At 39.8% G+C, this 19822-nt stretch overlaps 1 protein-coding gene across 1 annotated transcript in view; it reads right to left on the reverse strand.

Annotated features, from left to right (window-relative positions):
• The window catches only part of LOC148356844 (xylosyl- and glucuronyltransferase LARGE1), a 126592-nt gene that overhangs the window by 79363 nt on the left and 27407 nt on the right, over positions 1-19822 (reverse strand). Inside the window, exon 2 of the mRNA XM_088347298.1 lies at positions 13710-13888. Within this exon, the coding sequence (XP_088203424.1) occupies positions 13710-13815 (106 nt within the window). The 5' untranslated portion in view covers positions 13816-13888. The remainder of the gene's footprint in view (positions 1-13709; positions 13889-19822) is intronic.

The raw sequence follows: 19822 nt of genomic DNA on the forward strand, positions 1-19822 counted from the left end.
TCACCTAAGACGGTTTTACCCCGGCAATCAGGACACGGCTATTCCGGTTCCCCTAAGAGAGGAATCCCAAAGCTCCTGGTTCTTTCGTTCCACCTGTGAGATCCGATCCCTACTGTGGACCTCCCAGCATTAGCTCGTGCCCGGAACATCGGCCCGGGGAGATTTATGACGCATATGCCAGGCATCCGGCACGGTAAGCCCGTGATCGTGTCAGAAACCTTTCGGATGCCCAGACAAACTATTCACGGAAGCTGCTGGCTGCACTCCCATTTCGGGAAGCAAAACTTTTCACAGGAGATTACTGTAAAAATAAACAGGAATATAACGATGCCATCTAGACCATCAATTGCTAGCTATTTAGCAAGAGGGGCAAGCACATTAGCCTAGAATAGCTTCCCTTGGGTAAATTAGCCTTATTTTTGCAATCGGAGAGTGCTCATCTGGAATAGCCAGGCTGGTTTTCAAAGGTCATTCTACAGAAGAAAAACAAGTCATTAACGAGAAATTAAAAAGGAAGAGGTTATAGTTTTATGTTTTATAAAATTACTCTTTTGTTTTTCTAAGTAAACATAAGTCAGGGATGTAACAGTGTTTTTCAAGCAGTGTGCCGTGAGACCTTGTCTTTTGTGCCGCAGGAAATTACTCAATTTTATCTTGGCAAGAAAATTGGTCAATATCTCTGCTTTCTTGTAGTGATCAGACAATAAACTGAAGCATTCATCCATATCCATAGGTGGCAGCAAATCACATTTTTATTTTCCATTTTTAATACTGATTATATGCTCATAAGGTAGTACAGGGAAACATTGAAATACTTTTTTTGCATCAAGGAGCTGTTTAAAACTGCACTACAAAACAATAATTAATCAAATTAACAAAAAACCTAGCACTTATTTTGCTGATTACAATTATTATTTTCTTGGTTAAGAAAAAAAAGTGAGAACGTTATATTTTTCCATTGGCTCGTGCCTTTTAAGTATTATTTTGGCAATTCTTCTACAAAATCGAGATAAAAATACAATGTAACTGGTTCAAAATATAATTACAAAAATAAATGAGCTGTATTACCCCCTGAGCTACAATAACCACAAACGGTAAAAACGTCATCCAACCATTATCTGCACCGCTTATCCTCACTAGGGTCGCAGGGGTGCTGGAGCCCATCCCAGCTGTCTTCGGGTAGTCGCAGGGCACACAGAGACAGACAACCCATCACTCGTTCACACTTAGGGACAATTTTGACTGGACAATTAACATGACATGCAAGTCTTTGGAATGTGGGATGAAACCTGAGTGCCCGAAGGAAACCCACGCAAGCACGGGGAGAACATGCAAACTTTGCACAGGAAGGCTAGTAGCTGGCTTTGATCCCATGATCTCAGAACTGTGCCAGGCACTAACCAATCTGCTGCCGTGCACCCCTTGTTAAAAATGTAAATTATCATATTGTCTTCATTTACAGTATTCGTTTTTAAACATTTCTAGGTGCACTTCGCCTTCGGGGGAAAATCTAGTCGGCGGCTGCTTGCCTTAGTTGCAACTTAATATTGATCCATATATAAGGCGCACTGTATTATAAGGCGCATGGTCAGCTTTTGAAAAAAATAAAGGCTTTTAGGTGCGCCTTATAGTGCGGAAAAGACGGTAATTAAAAGAATAAGTATGAAAATATATTACTGTGAAAATGCAGATTGATGATTGCAATTCTCCTGCCTCATGGCAGAGGGCGATAGTGAAAATCAAATTAGTGATGGGTATTAGCATCCTAACAGCAAGTCAAGCCGTCCTGTCATTTTTAATAAAAGCGTGGACATCCGTCAGCATGTCGCAGATGTTTCCATTTTCTTTCCCCTGGATCGTCATTCACCGATCGCCATCTTGATTCTTTTGCAAGACCAGAAAGTATCGAGTAGAAAGCAACGATCCATCCCAACTCGTTCATTTCCCGTTTGTCTATTTCAGCCGCGTATTCATTAGCGCCGACTTTCAAAAGCCTCATGGTTTGTCTTCCGATTAATCGCAGAGCGTAAATGGATCAATAATCTGGCGGCGGCGGGCCTTTGATTAGCTCCGTCTGGCTTGGGGGTCTCAGACGGCAAAACTCTCTGGGGGCCAATTCCATCAACTATTGCTAATTAAACTCTATTAGGAATCTGTGTAGCAGCTTGATGAACAAAGATGATTTGTGGCAGGCCGGGAAAACGTTGCTCGCTGGATGCGCGATACCTTCATAGCCCAACTGGGTTAACAATCGATCACATCATTGGGAAAAGAGCAAAGAATAATGCAAGACGTGAATTAAACAGGGTTCTTCATGGCCCGATTCAAGCACTTTCGAAAGACCTGCAAATCCAGATTTTTTTCAGTGCCATTAAAAGATGAAATTCGGTGTGAATCCGGTGTTTAGCAGAGCCACTAATCATTCTGCAATTTACATATGTAATTATTAGTCTTGCGTGTGCATTTAACAAGACATATGACTTTTAGATGGGCGCGGCACAGCTCATGGGTCAAATCCAGCTACCAGCCTTCCTGTGCGGAGTTTGCATGTTCTCCCGTGCTTGTTTGTCTTTCCTCCAGGCACTCCCGTCAGTTTCTACATTCCAAAAAATATGCATGTCAGGTTGGGCCCCCCGCAACCCCTACTATATTTGTTGGTCCGAACAGTAAGAGTGTAATAATTGTAATGATTTAGAGACAAATCTTTACCCAAATAGGTGTTGTAAATAGAGCTTATATTTTCAGTTGCAGGAAGTTCTTCTCATTACAATTTACCACTGGGAAACATGACATTCTTTGCATGGTGTAATTAATGTACATAATTTTTGCACATGTTTCATAAGGCCAAAAGGTGGAGAGGGCGATGACAATAGCTAGAACAATGCCATACAAACTAATGCCAACTTCACAAGGCAAGAAGAAATGCAATGGCAAACCAAAGCCGCCAGAAAGCAATGGTTCTTGGCGTCATTTTTAAGCAGATTTGTTGAGAAACAGCAACAATCTCAAGCATTTACAACCACTTCACCCAAAAAAGAGGCTTGTTTAGCTTTTACCATTGTTTAGTAAACAACAGTTGAACATTGCCAAGTTTTTCGAAAATACAGCTTTTTGTGAAAGGATGCATTTAAAGCAGAAGTTTTACTTTGATGCTTTATTTTTGTTTTGTTTTTTGATACCTCCAACATCTATACATTGATTTCCATAAACACAATGGCCCTTTGCTTGCAATAACATTTTTTGCAAGAACACCGATGCATGAACGTTGCAAGAACTTTTCAGCGGAACATTTTTCCGGTGAAGTGATCACACGATTTCAGTCACCCTGGCGATTATGTTTCGTTGGCCATGCACAAAATGTCATCCCTCCCTGAGCAGGCAGTGACAAATGGACTTTGCCATCTTTTTTGGAAAAGAAAAAAGCTCTGTAAAGGTTCTGTTACACATTTGTCCTTACCTACCATCACCACACTGCTTCCCCCAGCCTACTAGCTACACACACGGTTTTGCTGGAAAAATAAGGCAACAACAGCGGGGGCTTCCTTAAGGTGTGGACAAAGATCTGATTAAAACTACCTCTGCCTTCTAAAGGTCATTTATCATGCTGAAATCTTTCCCAGAGTGATGATACTTACCAATGAGCAGGACCAAGCCCTATTTAATGGTTTTATTTTATTTTATAAAAACAATAACACGAAGTTTTACGGTTTGGCACTCAGGGACAATGCTTATGAAAACGTATGGCATTGGAGGAGTTCAAATTCGTGCATTTTACAAGATTTCAAGCACCCAAACGATCCCTCGTTAAACTGACTGACAAGCTACGCTTACGTCTTACGAGCTCATCGGAACAAGTCAGCAATTTTTTTGTTTCATTGGCAATTTAGCTTTAAAGATTTACCACCGATACGTTAACGGTGGAACGGCTCAATTAACAAAAGAAAAGCGCTCTGAAAAGACATTCCAATGTCAACAAATCAGCTCTCTCACCATCATAGTTTTGATCTTATTTTGAAATTTCGAACGCATTTACGGCTTGGTACAAATTGCGCATGTAATTACCATCAAATTATGTACGCACATTTGTTTTAACAAACACATGGAGGCAAAATGCCTCATGATGAGAATGAGGTTCAAATGGAATGCCGGCTCATCAAGCGAAGCTCATTTAAAAAAAAAAAATTAAAATCAAAAAAACCTCTTGACACGTTAAACTCGCTGAAATCTTCATTAACAGTATTTTAAAGTCGTTACTGCGTGCCTGGTCCTTCAAAGCACCGCCATTCCAGATTCATCCCTACAAAATAGATTTTAATTTTGAAAGATTAATAAGTTTATTTTGTTTTAATATTGGAAATCTGCAAAGTATATTTCATAGCATGCCAGTTTGTTGTTCTGACTAAAATTCCACACTGCTTATTGTTTTAATTGTCTCCATCGGTCAATTTTGTTGCCGTTCTTTCATTCGTACACTCCTTAAGACTGATCTGTTTATTTTTAACCTAGGAGATGTAAACTAATTTGTAAATCTATGGAGGTAGATTTGACAAGGGTGTTGTAAAAGGAGAGTGGGATGTTTGGGGGTGTTCTAAGGGATGTGCAGGGCACCTGTATGATGCGGCAGGGGTAAACCAGTGAAAGCTGTCGGGCCCTGCTGGTGAACAGAAGAGTGTGTTGTGTCACCCTGACCCGAGTGACATGGGCGCTTTCTTGAGTCCCGTTTCATCTGGAGGGACGAAAGCTAACCTACTTAGGTGCCAAATTGCCTAACTTGTGTGGATGTTTGGGCATTTGGGTTGGCCATGGTCCAAATATTTTTGTGTGTGTTTTTGCTACTTTTTCCCTTTTTATTTTTGTATGTGTTGTCTTGCTGTTGGTCACCCCTCTCGAGGGATATGACAGACAGACAGACAGATAGATAGAGATAGAGAGATAGACAGATAGATAGAGATAGAGAGATAGACAGATAGATAGAGATAGAGAGATAGACAGATAGATAGAGATAGAGAGATAGACAGATAGATAGAGATAGAGAGATAGAGAGAGAGATAGATAGAGAGATAGACAGATAGAGAGAGAGATAGATAGATAGATAGATAGATAGATAGATAGAGAGATAGATAGATAGAGAGATAGATAGAGAGATAGATAGAGAGATAGATAGATAGATAGATAGAGAGAGGGAGAGATAGAGAGAGAGAGAGAGATAGAGAGATAGAGAGATAGAGAGAGAGATAGAGAGATAGATAGAGAGATAGATAGAGAGATAGATAGAGAGATAGATAGAGAGATAGATAGAGAGATAGATAGAGAGATAGATAGAGAGATAGATAGAGAGATAGATAGATAGATAGATAGAGAGATAGATAGATAGATTCCCTGCCAGACAATATGAAGGCGTTAGATATCTATCACCATCACATAAAATAGTTAATAGTATGTTTTTATTAAAATATCAGAGTAGGAGAATAACACCAATTGTATTAATACAGTTGTATGTACTTAGCGAAAACTCCACCACTATGCAGTGGCAACCGTGATTTCCTTGTCAGAAAGACATCATTAGTGCAGAGACTTGTCACTCAAACCTGTCTGACCAATCGGGAAGCACCCACCCACTGCGGGATATTCGTGTCAAAATGATTCAATCGAAAAATAAACACTTCAAATGACTTTTTTACTTTTATTTTTGAAGTTACTTTTTTTTGGGATTGGAAATGTATATTTTGATTGAAACAATAATAGGTTTCATTAAACAATAAAGAGACAAATGTCCTACCCAAAACATGATCGAAACACAAAAAAGTGACTCCAATCAAAGAAAACATTTTCAATCCAAAAAAAAGTGTTCAAATGCAATTTTTGAGTGTCAAAATGTTTATGCTTTCAAACAATTTTTTTCTTTGATTGAAACAGTTTTTTTTGATCGAGGTTAAGGTTTTTTTATTTCAAAATAGTTTTTGGATTGAATAATAAAGACACAAACTACCCCCATATAAATCCAGATTGTGTTTGTTTGCGACTTATAGGCTCTGAAACGGCTGAACCGATTTTTGTGACAATTTAAATAGTTGTACTATTGGGCCCTCAAAGTGTCTTTAGCTCGGTTTTGTGTCCCCAATAAATCGAAGAGAATCGATATACTTTTTTCATGTGGTCAGCTTCCATGGGGTCTCCAACGCCCTTTGGCAGCTAAATTGGGTACTGCAGCTCCCGACCACAGACCACCCCAAGCCGCCAAATCCAATCTGGGCAATTTTGTTTGCATGTAATAAAAGGGTTCAGGGGAAGGCCTTTAGGACAGGTTACACTTTTTTATCTGAAGGCTTCTCTCCCAGTCCTCCTTGCATATTCAAAATACATCAATGTCTGCTCTCCTAATTTTTAATGTCTACTAAAGTTAAAACCTATTAATAGATATAATCAGATTAATTATAGAGGCATTAAATTAAAGAGAGACAGTGTGTGATATCTGACCACTAGACCTTACTGTATTGTATAGTGCAAACAAAAAGGAGTGCAACAAAGAACTAACAAGGATACAAACTACAGACTCAAAGTGACCAAAATGCACCATTTTTCTTCAAAATATTTTTGTTCTGCACGAGGTTTTGTTTTTTTCAGGGTACCTGCCAAAACAAATTAGCCAAAAATGTCAGCTACATTAAAGTGTGGCATATAGTATTGCAAATAAATACAAATTTCTCCAAAAAATGTGTGCATCATTTGACCACTAGGTGTCCCTATACAATGTAGTGCAACCAAAAGCAAGTGAGACAAAACACTAAAGAGACTCAAAGTGGCCAATTCGCACCATTATTTTTCACATTTTTTGCCTTGCACATGGTTTTTGGGGGTACCCGTAGAAACAAGATGGTCGATAATGATGTCAGCTCTCGATTCTCGAAGAAAATGTAAGTTCCTATGAAAGTTTAAGTAGTTTGGCATATTACTAAAAAAATATGATTTTGTCAATAAATCAGAGTGTTTTTTTTTTACCACAAGGACCTGTAAAATAATACACAAGGTCTCTTTATGCAGCCTTGTTGTGCACAAACTCCGCCCCATGTAAAAGCCAGCTTCACACAACTCGCCTCACTTTTGACAACATCGCAGATTCGAAATCCCTTTTCGATTTTATCTTTCTTTTGTCTCGTCTGAAACCCAAAATACACTTTTGGTCGTTTTCGATGCCGAAAAATGTGGTGCATCAATAATGAAGCTTACCAATTCCTTTAACTTAAAAAAAAGTTAGAGTGGGGAAAACACAATATATATATCCAGTCTGCAGCAATTCTGTAGCTCAGACTTCCATTTTGGACGTTCAAATTCAGACTCGCAGTCATGCGGACGTCTCTTCACGAAGACGAAAAGAAAGTTGAGGAAAAAGAGAATAAAAAAGTGTATGTGTTGCCTCTGTAATTGGGCCATCTGGATTTGGCCGGGCAACACAAAATAAATATTTCCGTTTGCATTTAACCGAGCGATTCATCTCCGATGGACTTTGAGTTCGGTGTTGTCTTCGAAGCAGCTGAGAAAATTCGGACACGAGAAAGAACGAAGGTTTTCTTAAACTCCATTCTCCATCTTGTTCTCCAAACTGGGTAGAGCGGAGCCCATGATTTCCCAGGCTGTGTTGAGGACTATACCCAATAATGATATTAATGAATAAGACTGCATTGCGGAACATAATACTAAAGGACTCATTCCATTTCATCTGACAGAGTGTTTTAAAAGGGAAATTGTGTATTATTTAGTGTCTTTAAGTGGTCAAAAGAAGAAAAAAAAAGTTTTTTGAAAATATATATATTTATTTGAAAAATAAGCAAAAATACGTATCATATACCTGTGCATTTAAAAAAAATGTATTTGAAATAACATAAGGCTCATTTAGATTGGGCTGACATCATTGTTATCTTGCTGCTACAGATAGCCACAAAAAACAAAAATCTGTCTTTTTTCCCCTTGGTTCTTTTTCTTTTCATGAGTTCCTTTTTTCTTTCTTTTTTCTTTCCTTTACTCTTTTTTTATTTCCCTATTCTCTCTCCGTCTCCTATTTTAGTCCTTTTTTCTCTCTTTTTCTTCCAGTTCTTTACTTTCCCTCTTTTTCCCTTATTTTTGTCTTGAGGTTTTTTTCTTTTTTCACATTTTTCTTTTTCTCTTTTTTGTCTTTTTTCCTCGCTTTTTTCTTTAATTGTCTCAACTTTTTTTTTATTCTATTTCCCTTTATGTCTTTGAAGTTTTCATTTTTTCTTCCATTTTTCCTTTCTTTTTCTGTTTTTTACTTTGCAAAAGACTGGGCAAAAAAAGAAAAAAAGAAAGATGTTGCAATTCGATCATTTTGTGTCTCTGTAGGTTGTACTCTTTCTTGTGCTTTGTAGCACTTGTTTTCAGTTGTACAACAAAATACAGTGACATCTAGTAGGCAAATATTACACATTGTCCCTTTAAAAAGATAGAGGGAAACACCTGACTCGTCAAAATAAAGCGCTGCTTGTCACTCAATTGTCAACTCATCTCTTTTGTCTTGGCGCCTTCAGGCTGTTCATTTGTATGGAAATTATTGCTGGAGTCACCAGGACGCTGATTGCTTTTATCGCCGCAGGATTTTGTTTGCAACATTTTAAGTTATCCGTGGAACGCGTCAAGAAAAAACCCTTCGCAGTTAGCTTCGTGTACTTGAAGGAGAGCAGAAGAAAACGTTTGCACGTGTCATCCTTTTCAACAATTTACATGTCGAAATTCACACATTAAAAAGTTTTATGGATGGTAATGTTGCTACAGGATAATAAGAAAAAAAGCTATCTTTTTAAACTATTATGAGATTTTTCTCGGTCTCAGGTGAAGGTAAGATGTTAGGCCTAAGCCTGATTTTGGGGCCTAAAATGCCATTTATTAAGTCCGGCCGGCCGGGCTTCTCTCTTGCCATTTTTCCCCCCTTTGTAGAGGATCTACCCAGCATCCACTTACTTTTATGTAATTAGGTAATTATTTACATAAAGAACATGCTTACCAGACTATCAGTTTAATTCTAAATCACTAAATCCTAAGAAATGTCTTCTGTGTTCTGGTAAAAGACGCGCGGCTTCCTCCTTCCACCTCCCTCACGTCAGACGTCATTTCTGCTTATTGCCAATAGCTTGCAAGCTTTCAAACGTTTTTTCTGCTTTTTACATGCCAACATTCTGTAGAGGAACTACACTGTCACAAATCCATTTCCCCTATCCTTTTCCAATCACCGACACTGCCAAAAACACAAAAAGACCCACAATTAATTCACAAGAAGTGACCAGACTTTCAAGTTGTACAATAATAAAGATTTGAAACTCCAAAGTGTTCATTTATAATCAAAAGATTAATGATTTGCATGTGTGTCATGTGTCATGCAGGGGGATTAATTTAATTGCGTGTCCTAACATAATTTCGCCTATTATCAGTTAATGTTAATCCACCCAGTGGGGAACTTTATATTGAAAAGCTGGTGTATGTTAAAAGAGAATGTTTACTTAAGAACAAATTTAAAAAAGCCTTCACAGGATATGCCTCCGGTGACTGACATCACCAGCCTTTGAAAGAGGCGCGAACGCCTTTTCTCACTCTCTTTTCCTTCACATGCGCTCAAAGGGGAGGCCTTGCGACAATAGGCACCAAGGATCTACGAGCTTGTCTTCTTGGCCATGAAGCCTGGCGCAACACAGGCATGTGGCCGTGTTTGCCCATCTCCCTCTTGTTCCCTCTCCATCAACTGAAAAAAGGCACGACAGAGTTAAAAAAAGGGGAAAAGAGCCTTTGATGTTCCAGCACACCAAGGTACGCAAGGAAAAAATAAGGCAAGACACGGTCTTTGGTGCTGGTTTTAAATATCATTCTGACACGCTATGAAATAATTCCTAATCATTTAAATGTGTTGATCATCTTAAAACCAAGTTTATTGATCAATAATTTCATTCCTGCCACAGAATTTCTTCCCCCTACCCCTGGCTAACACCGCGAATTCCTGTGTCAACAATGTTCTTTTTTCTTTCGTTTGATTCAGTTTTCCTTGACATGTAAATAAATTGTAGTTTGTTTGAATTAAACCACGTGCATTATTTATCAGTGTGTCTATATTATTTTGCTTTTGGACTGATCAATCATAATCAATGAACTGCAAAAAAAAGTCAATTTAACGCTAAAATACAACTTGTTTAGAGAATGGCTTCCTTCATGATAAATGATAAATGAGACAAAAAGGCTGATTTGGGAACTAATTTGTGTGGAAAATTGTGAGCCTCACCTGTTGGCTGAAAGGGTAACCCAAGAATTAGATTCTTAAACAAACAACTATAATTCAAAGCAATTTTCTCTACATTCCTATTTCTCCCAAGATTTTATGGAGTGGAGTGTTGCTAGAAAGTAAGGCGAGAAAAAAGGTATCTATTAAAGCTTTCTCCTTCTCTGTCTTGTTAGGTTGCATCATGTTCAGTCCCATTTGTATAAAAAAGCCTGCTTCAAATCGTCACCAACACACTACTGTCATAGTGTAGATTTTGTCTATATCACAATGGTGTCCAGAGTAGTCTTCCATTATAAATGTATAGATTATAATTTGGCCATTATAAAAAGTCTGTCTTCTGGCCTCTGATTTTACCAACAGGCGAAGGACAACAGAAGTAAACATGTTCATGTCTGATCCCTTTTCATAATTTTCATGCAAACATTCCGATTTGACCCATGTTTTATGGACTGGATTGTTTCTACAGAGTAAAGAGAAATAAAAGGTATCGTTTAAAACAATTACGGGCTCTTTCTCTGTCTTTTCAGACCCTCGTGGCTTATCGGTTTGGTTCCATTATGTCCATTCGTATAAAACGTATGCTTCAAAATGTCACCGACATACTATTGTCAGAATCATACAAAATCATACATGGACTTGCTCCCTCATATCTTTCAGATCTGATTTGCCCCTATGTTCCGGTCTGAAGCCTTTGTTCTCAGAGCGCCGGTCTCCTGGTGATCCCAAGAGCCAAGAAGTGTTCCGCTGGTTCGAGAGCGTTCTCCGTCTGGGCACCGATGCTGTGGAATGCTCTTCCCCCTGAGATCCGATCTGCAACTTCGGTGGAAATGTTTAAATCGAAGCTTAAAACTTACTTCTACTCTATAGCATATGAATAACCTATACTTTTTGTGGAAAATATCTCTGTATTATTTGGGATTGCAACATCCTTTGCTGTCTGGTAATCCTGGAGGGGGATACCACATGTGCGGTCCCTTTTCAAGGTTTCTTCATTTTCCTCATGTTGAGGTTTTTTGAGTTTTTCCTTGCCCTCATGTTGGTTCCAGAGCAGGGGATGGTGTAATAGTCTGAAAAATAGTTGTGTAATATAGCCTGTGTAATAACCTGTGAAGCCCTTTGAGACTCTTTGTGATTAAGGGCTATACAAATAAAAATGACTTGACTTGACTAGAATGTAGCCTGTCTATATCACAATTATGTCCAGAATATTCTGCAATTAAACTGTGTTAATAAAAGTTTATCCAGCCTCTGATTTTACCAGCACGCAAAGGACAACAGAAGAAAATGTTTTCATGTCTGATCCCATCCAGCCATCCATCCATTATCGGCACTGCTTATTCTCAGTAGAGTCCCAGGAATGCTTGAGCACATCCCCAAGAATTGTTAGGCTGTGGGAAGGGGACACCCTGAACTGGTTGCCAGCCAGTCACAGGGCACACAGAGACAGACAACTCGTTCACACTTAGGGACATTTGAACCGGCCAATTAACCTGACCTGCACGTTTTTGGAATGTTGGAGGAAACCCACACAAGCACAGGATGAACATGCAAACTGGACTTGAACCCTTAAACCTCTGCACCGTGGTGCTGTGCGCTAACCACCCAGCTGCCGTGCCACCCATGTCTGATCCCCTTTTGCCCTCAATTACATGTCAACGTTCCCTATTTGTCCCATGTTTTATGGACTGGATTGTTGCTAGAGAGTAATGAGGGAAAAAAAGAGATTTAAAAAAAAAAACTATTCCTCGGTCTCGCCAGGCTCTCCGGTTTGGTTCCGTTATGTCTGATCCCATTTGTATAAAAAAAAGTCGCTTCAAAATGTCACCAACACACTACTGTAATATTGCAGCTTTTGTCTATATCACAATGGTGTCCAGAACATTCTGCCACTGTAAAAGCGTAGATTATAATTCGGCCATTATAAAAAGTTCATCTTCTGGCCTCTGATTTTACCAACAGGCGAAGGATAACAGAAGAAAACATGTTCATGTCTGATCCTTTTTCATAATTTACATGCAAAATTTCCTATTTGACCCAAGTCTTATGGAATGGATTGTTTTTAGAGAGTAATGAAAAATAAAAGGTATCGTTTAGAACTATTACGGACTCTTTCTCGGTCTTGTCAGGCAGCTTGTGGATCATCTGTTTGGTTGCATCATGTCCATTCATATAAAGCGCATGCTTCAAAATGTCACCGACATACTAGTGTCAGAATGTCGCCTGTCTATATCACAATTGTGTCCAGAATATTCTGCAATTAAACTTTGTTGGTAAAAGTTTCTCCAGCCTCTGATTTTGTCAGCACGCAAAGGACAACAGAAGAAAATGTTTTCATGTTTGATCCCATCCAGCCATCCATCCATTATATACACCGCTTATTCTCAGTAGGGTCCCGGGAATGCTTGAGCCCATCCCCAAGAATCGTTGGGCTATGGGCAGGGGACAACCCGAACTGGTTGCCAGCCAGTTGCAGGGAACACAGAGAAAGACAACCATCACTCGCACATTCACACCTAGAGACAATTTGAACCGGCCAATTAACCTGACATGCATGTTTTTGGAATGTGGGAGGCAACCCACGCAGGTACGGGGAGAACATGCAAACTGCGATAGCTGGACTTGAACCCATGAACCTCTGCACCGTGGTGCTGCAAGCTAACCACCCAGCCGCCGTGCCGCCCATGTCTGATCCCCTTTTTCCTCATTTACATGTCAACGTTCCTATTTGTCCCATTTTTATAGACTGGATTGTTGCTACGTGCTCTTTCTCGGTCTCGTCAGGCTCTCGTGGCTCGCCGGTTTGGTTCCGTTATGTCTGATCCCATTTGTATGAAAAGCGTGTTTCAAAATGTCACCAACATACTATTGTCAGAATGTAGCCTGCCTATATCACAATTGTGTCCAGAATGTTCGTGAAAAAGAGTTGATCTCCAGCCTCTGATTTTACCAACACCAAAGGACAACAGAAGAAAATGTTTTCATGTCTGATCCGCTTTTTCCTAATTTACATGCCAACGTTCCTATTTCTCACATGTTTTATTGACTGGATTGTTGCTAGGGAGTAATGAGGAAAAAAAGGTATCTTTTAAAACTACTTCGGGCTCTTTCTCGGTCTCGTCTGGCCCTCGTGGCTCGCCGGTTTGGTTCCATTATGTCTGACCCCGTTCGTATAAAAAGCGTGCTTCAAAATGTCACCGACATACCATTGTGAGAAGGTAGCCTTTGTATCATAATGATGTCCAGAATGTTCTGCCATAACAAACTTTGAGAAAAAGTTCATCACCGGCCTCTGATTTTAACAACACTCGAAGGTCAAAAAAAGAAACCTTTATCACGTCCGATACCATTCATAAAATACATGCCGATATCCCTGTCCGTCCCAAGCTTATGGACTATATTGTTGCAAGTAAGGAAAAGAAAACCTCAGGCTTACCTTGAAAGCTGCCGACGGCCAGGTAAAGCCAGGTGAGCGCCGGGATGAAGAGCAGGGCAAGGGAGGCCGCCAGGAACTTCCGGCGTCCGCGACACATCCCCAGCATCCTCCGGGATGGAAAAAAAGGGGAGGGGGACCTCTATGTGGGGAGCAGCTGTTGCCCACGGTGATTCATGGCCCTGGAAAAAGACATTAAAGTCTGCTTAATGATGTTTTCAAAGATCAACCAGAGTATTTTTACGGCACCAATTTGACACTGCATTGTTTTCTCGGAATATCAAACCGTGAAAATAACCGTGTTTTTTTGTGTTTCTTTTTTCTTTTAAAGACAATTTCAATTCGTATCTGTCCTTAGACGGGGTGTCCTCGACCGCCATGAGAGAAGCGAAACAATTTGCTTCCAAGTGGCCACTTTTTCGCTCATTTCCGGGGACATTTTGGCAGATTGCGCCCAAATTTCCCACTTATGAACACCACAAATGGGAAAAGGCAAAGGGGAAACAATTACAATTTTTTTCTGTGTGTGGGCAGCTCGACCCGCTTTATCTCCGTGAGGCCATCGTCTGCTGAACGATTATTGTCAAAGAATTGATGCCCAAAAAAACAGAACTAGCGGGTCCTGTTCCTTTAGCCTCGTTCAATCCACAACAACAGAGACAACAGACGCTCAAAAAAGAACAATACTCGACTATTAACTATTTGCATTGCACACCCTGCCGGTCTTGTGACACTAGGAAAAGTCCAACATGAATGAGGCCCCTTTCAAACAGTCACAATATTACAACAACTAAATGAGTATTTTTATTACTACAATATGAGTCATGCACGCTGCTTCCCTTGTAGAAACAGGAAAAGGCCAAAAACTTTAAATCTAAAAAAAATGAAGCCCATGGTTGAGTTAGTAAATGAGTAAATATACAATTAGTATACAAGTTACGCAACACAGCCCTACGCTGTTTTGTGGCACCAGGAAGAGGCCTAAAAGAATGAGGCTCATAGTAAGACTGGTCTCGTTGTACCTCCATGAAGAGGCCAAAAAGAATGAAGCCAATGGCTAAACAAATAAACGATTAAATATATAATTATATGCATCACACACACCAATCATGTTTCAACTAATTGAGTAAACGTATGATTAGCAGATGCATCATGCATACTGCCTGTCTTGTGACACCAGGAAGAGGCCAAAAAGAAATAAGCCAATTGCCATGATAGTATATATACAATAAAAGTCACACAGGCTGAGGTTGTCTTGTAGCTCCAAGAAGAGGCCTATGAGAAGACCCTGCATGTCTTGGACACCAGGAAGAGTCCAAAAAGAATGAGACCTTTTTAATACAGTCACTAAATATCACAACAACTAAATGAGAATTTTTATTACTACCATATGAGTCACCCTGCCTCCCTTGTAGAAACAGGAAAAGGCCAAAAACATTGAACCTAAAAAAAAAATGAAGCCCATGGTTGAGTTAGTAAATGAGTAAATATATGATTAGTTTATAAGTCACGCGACACAGCCCTACGCTGTGCTGTGGCACCAGGAAGAGGCCTAAAAGAATGAGGCTCCTAGTAAGACTGGTCGCGTTGTACCTCCATGAAGAGGCCAAATAGAATGAAGCCAATGGCCAAACAAATAAAGAATTAAATATATAATTATAATTATATGCATCACACACACCAATCATGTTTCAACTAATTGAGTAAATGTACGATTTGAATAGAATATATTATAGAATATACCTTTAATGTCATTGTTACAAAATAGGTTGAACATATTGTGACAACGAAATTGGACGCGGCACTCCAGTTTCACATTTAACAGTGAGGATAAAAGAAAACAAATTAGATAAAGGAACAAAGAAGATGAGGTTATAATTTAAACAATATAAAGGAACAAAGAAGATAAAATTTATAATTTACACAATAATTACACAAGAAATGTGGGCATGTAGGATGTTACATACAGTTTTGGGATCGTATTAGTGCAATATGCGGGAGTGCAAAAATAGGCAACATTGTGCAAAGTGAGCATAGGCACGAATAGAATTTTACACCTGTATGTATGTTTGCGAGAGTTTCAGTTTTTTGTGCGGTGTGTGTTAAGGGTGGTAATGGCTCTGGCGAATAAACTGTCTCTGAGTATGTTTTTTTTTTTTTTATGAGACCTGTAGCGTCTGCCGGGAGGCAGCAGGTCAAAGAGGTGGTCGCCGGGGTGAGAAAAGTCCTTGATGATGTTTTCTGCTCTGCTGAGGTAGCGAGAGCAAGCAATGTCCTCCAGACTGGGTAGAGAGCAACCAACAATTTGGGGTGTGTTGATGACCCTCTGAAGTGTTTTCCTGTCTGGTGCCGTGCACCCAGCATGCCACACCGTAATGCAGTATGTTAGAATGCTCTCCACAGTGGCTTTGTAAAAGAACACCTGCAGCTGCTGTTTCAGATGATTTTTCCTGAGCACTCTCAGGAAATGGAGTCGCTGCTGGGCTTTCCCTACCACCGCTCTGGTGTTTGCAGACCAGGAGAGGTCATCGGAGATGTGCACACCCAGGGATTTGAAAGAGTGGACTCTCTCTACACAGTCTCCTTTTATAATAAGTGGTGCAGGGTTCCTGCCTTTCCTCCTGAAGTCCAGAATGAGTTCTTTTGTTTTTGTGGTGTAACTTAGCAGATGCATCATGCATAAGGCCTGTCTTGGGACACCAGGAAGAGGCCAAAAGGAAAGAAGCCCACAGCCATGATAGTAAATGAGTAAATACACAATAAGTCACACGGGCTGAATTGTCTTGTAGCTTCAAGAAGAGGCCTGTGATAAGACTGTGCATGTCTTGGACATCAGTAAGAGGCAAAAAGAATGAAGACCATGATAATACCTGGGGATTCGTCAATATATCAACACACACACGTCCCTGTCTAGATACAAGAGAGAGAAGCCTTAACAAAATGAAGCCCAAAGAGACCGTCTGTAATATTCAACCTTATATGGCCAATAAAGCAAATAACCTGGACCTAGGAAGGAGTAGTGCACAAAACTTCGAGCAGACATGAAAGAAGTCAGCGGAGCAAGACAATGTTCTTTGATAGGCTGACCCTACATGTTTAATCTCCGAACCCACCGTGATTTAAGACCATTATCGGACGCAGGAGAAAATGGCAGCCCACGGACGTCGGCCATTCAGGGACAGCTCCGATTCCTTCTATTACGAGGTATAATATTACTTCTGCTTTACGGACATTCGTTTTTTTCATATTCCAAAAAGCAGCCGTGACAATTATTTTACAAGGAAATCCTCTACAATAAATTGAAATCAATAAAGCCCTTTTACAGGCCCAAGCATTCCTTTAACAAATAGAAGTACTGTGTACTATCCCTTTTAAAATGTATTATTTTTTTATAACTCTCTTAGTGGCTGTTTAGCCTATCAGAATGTAGAATAAAATATATGGTGAATATCTGTCGAGCAGTCACATGTTCAAAAGGTGAACTGCGGAAACGCGAATGACTGATTACAGTAGTTATCAATTTTTACCCATTTATTAATTTAATCTGGGCTTCATTGTTTTTGAACTCTTCTTGGTGTCACAAGACCTGACGTCAAAAAATGCTAATGACAATTGAAGGAGTTTATACATTTTACTATAAAGGATTTTATACGATTAAATACAAGTTACATTTATTGAGAGCAATGAAGATTTCCACTGAGTGGGTTTCAGGTCATGCTGTTCAGTGGAAATGTTTAAATCTAAGCTAAAAACACACTTCTACTCTATAGCATATGAATAACCTATACTTTTCGTGGACAATATCTCTGTATTATTTGGGATTGCAACATCCTTTGCTGTCTGGTAATCCTGAAAGGGGGATACCACATGTGCGGTCCCTTCACAAGGTTTCTTCATTTTTAATCCTTGCCCTCATGTTGTTTCCAGATCAGGGGATGGTGTAATAATAGTCCGAAATAATAGTCTGTGAAATAACCTGTGCAGCCCTTTGAGACTCTTTGTGATTAAGGGCTGTATAAATAAAAATGACTTGACCCTGACTTGACTCTGACGAAGGACGGCAGGCATTGTTTTGATAAACGCTCTGCTGTTTTGAGTTTTTCCAGACATCGAGGCGAGGGGGTGGACCCCACGTGGGGGCTTTTCTGGCAAGCCCATGGGAGGAGCCGGCACACCAGCTTGTGGAAAGAACCGTGGGCCGAGAGAAGGAAGCAGAAGATCGGGAGAGAGGAGGCTTGACAGAGACTCAAGCGACACAAATTCGGCTATATATTCGATGAAGTTCACTTAGTTAAATTGTTTAAGAAATCAAATCTGCCCCCGCGTGGAAATGCCAGTCTCTTGTTCATTTTTCCATCAAGAAACGAGCGTGCATTGTTAGGTGAATGTAGTTTATGTTTGGTTAATGGAGTCAAATAACTAATTTGAACAATTTGGTAAACGGTGCTCATACAGGCAGTCAGGTAGCTTAACCCTGGAATGTGAAAACAGCTTAAAAATGACTAGTTATTTTTGTGTCACTGACTCAGCAGCTTTGCAAGAAAGACATTCTACTCTTTCAGGCCATTATAAGATTGAGTAGGATTACAATCTTTTACAAGCAGGTAGGTCACGCTAGAGGTGAAAATGCCCACAAAAACTGACTTAGCCCTTTTGGTTTTGCTGACTCAACATTTATTCGAAAAAGATATAACCCTCTTCCAGGTCAGTAAAACGTTAAATTTCACTACACAGTCGACTCAGCAATTTTTGTTTTGCTGACTCTGTATTTTCCCGAGAAAGGCATTCCTCTCTCCTAGGCCAGAACGACATTGAATATCAGCACCATCTCTTACAGGCATCCAGGCAGGTTACCCCAGATGTGAAAACGGACACAAAAATGACTAGGTCTTTTTAATTTTACTGACTCAGCAGCTTTGCCAGAAAGACATTCCACTATTTCAGGCCACAACAGGATTGCTCGTAAAAGATTGTGATCCTAGTCAATCAGGTAGGTCACTCTAGAGGTGAAAATACCCTCAAATACAGACTCAGCATTTTCCTCAGAAAGATATTACCCTCTTCCAAGCCAGGTAAACATGACATTTTCACAACAACACCTTGGGGAGAGTTGACCTTTATCTGAAAATCGCCCAAAACAGTCGACTTAGTACTTTTTAAATTTTCACTCTCCTAGGCCAGAATGACATATCAGCACCGTATCTTACAGGCAGTCAGGTAGGTAACCTCAGATGTGAAAACTGCAGAAAAAAAGCAGACTCTGCATTTTAGGTTTTGCTGACCCAGCAGCTTTCCCAAAAAGACATTCTACTCTCTCAGACCAGAACAAGTTTCCGTATGGCAGGCATTCTAATGGTTGATATTATGGCGGGATGAACATAGCAAGGAATATAAATAGGTTTCTTTATCATACCTGAAAAACACCTAAATTTTTCCTTTATTTCCCAATATCTTGGATTTTTGTATCTGAGTCCATGTGCGTGTTTCACCAACTTCAAGGTCACTTAGATTTAGTTCTTATCGCATGGGAAAAGCTCTGATAAAAGCGCCTGTTTTCAAACCAAATAGATACAAAAAGCTTGTAATAGTTGACCACTAGATGTCTCTGTGTGGTGCAATACAACCGAAATTGAGTAGTAAGAAGCACAAGGAAGAATACAAACTCTGGAGACACAAAGTGATGAAACACATTATTTTCCTTGATTTTTTTGCCTAGCCTTTGGCAAAGAAAGAAAAAATAAGAAAAAGGAAAAAGGAAAGGAATGTTAAAAATGAAGTGCAAAAACAAGAAAAGAAGAAAAAAGGGTAGCTTTGCAGGATGGCGGGCAATCATGTCAGCTTCCTCTAGGTTACAGGTGTCAAACAGGCGGTCCGCTAGCCAGATTAAGCCTGCCATGGGTTTGAAACCGGCCCGCAAGAAAACAGTGAGAGAAGAGCAAGAGGAAAATGAGCTGCAGTTTTTGATATCTCCGCTTGAGGTCACCCAAGCCAGTTAACACTTGCAAAACAACTGCAGCAGTATTTCTTTCTTTTTATCGCTCTCCTTTGTTTATGTTCCTCCCCTTCTCTTGCTTTCTTTTTCTTTCTCTTAATCCTTCTCAGTCTCTCTCTCTCTC

Source organism: Urocampus carinirostris, chromosome 11, assembly GCF_059441175.1.
Source record: "Urocampus carinirostris isolate Australia breed hairy pipefish chromosome 11, RoL_Ucar_1.0, whole genome shotgun sequence".
Lineage (NCBI taxonomy): Eukaryota > Metazoa > Chordata > Actinopteri > Syngnathiformes > Syngnathidae > Urocampus > Urocampus carinirostris.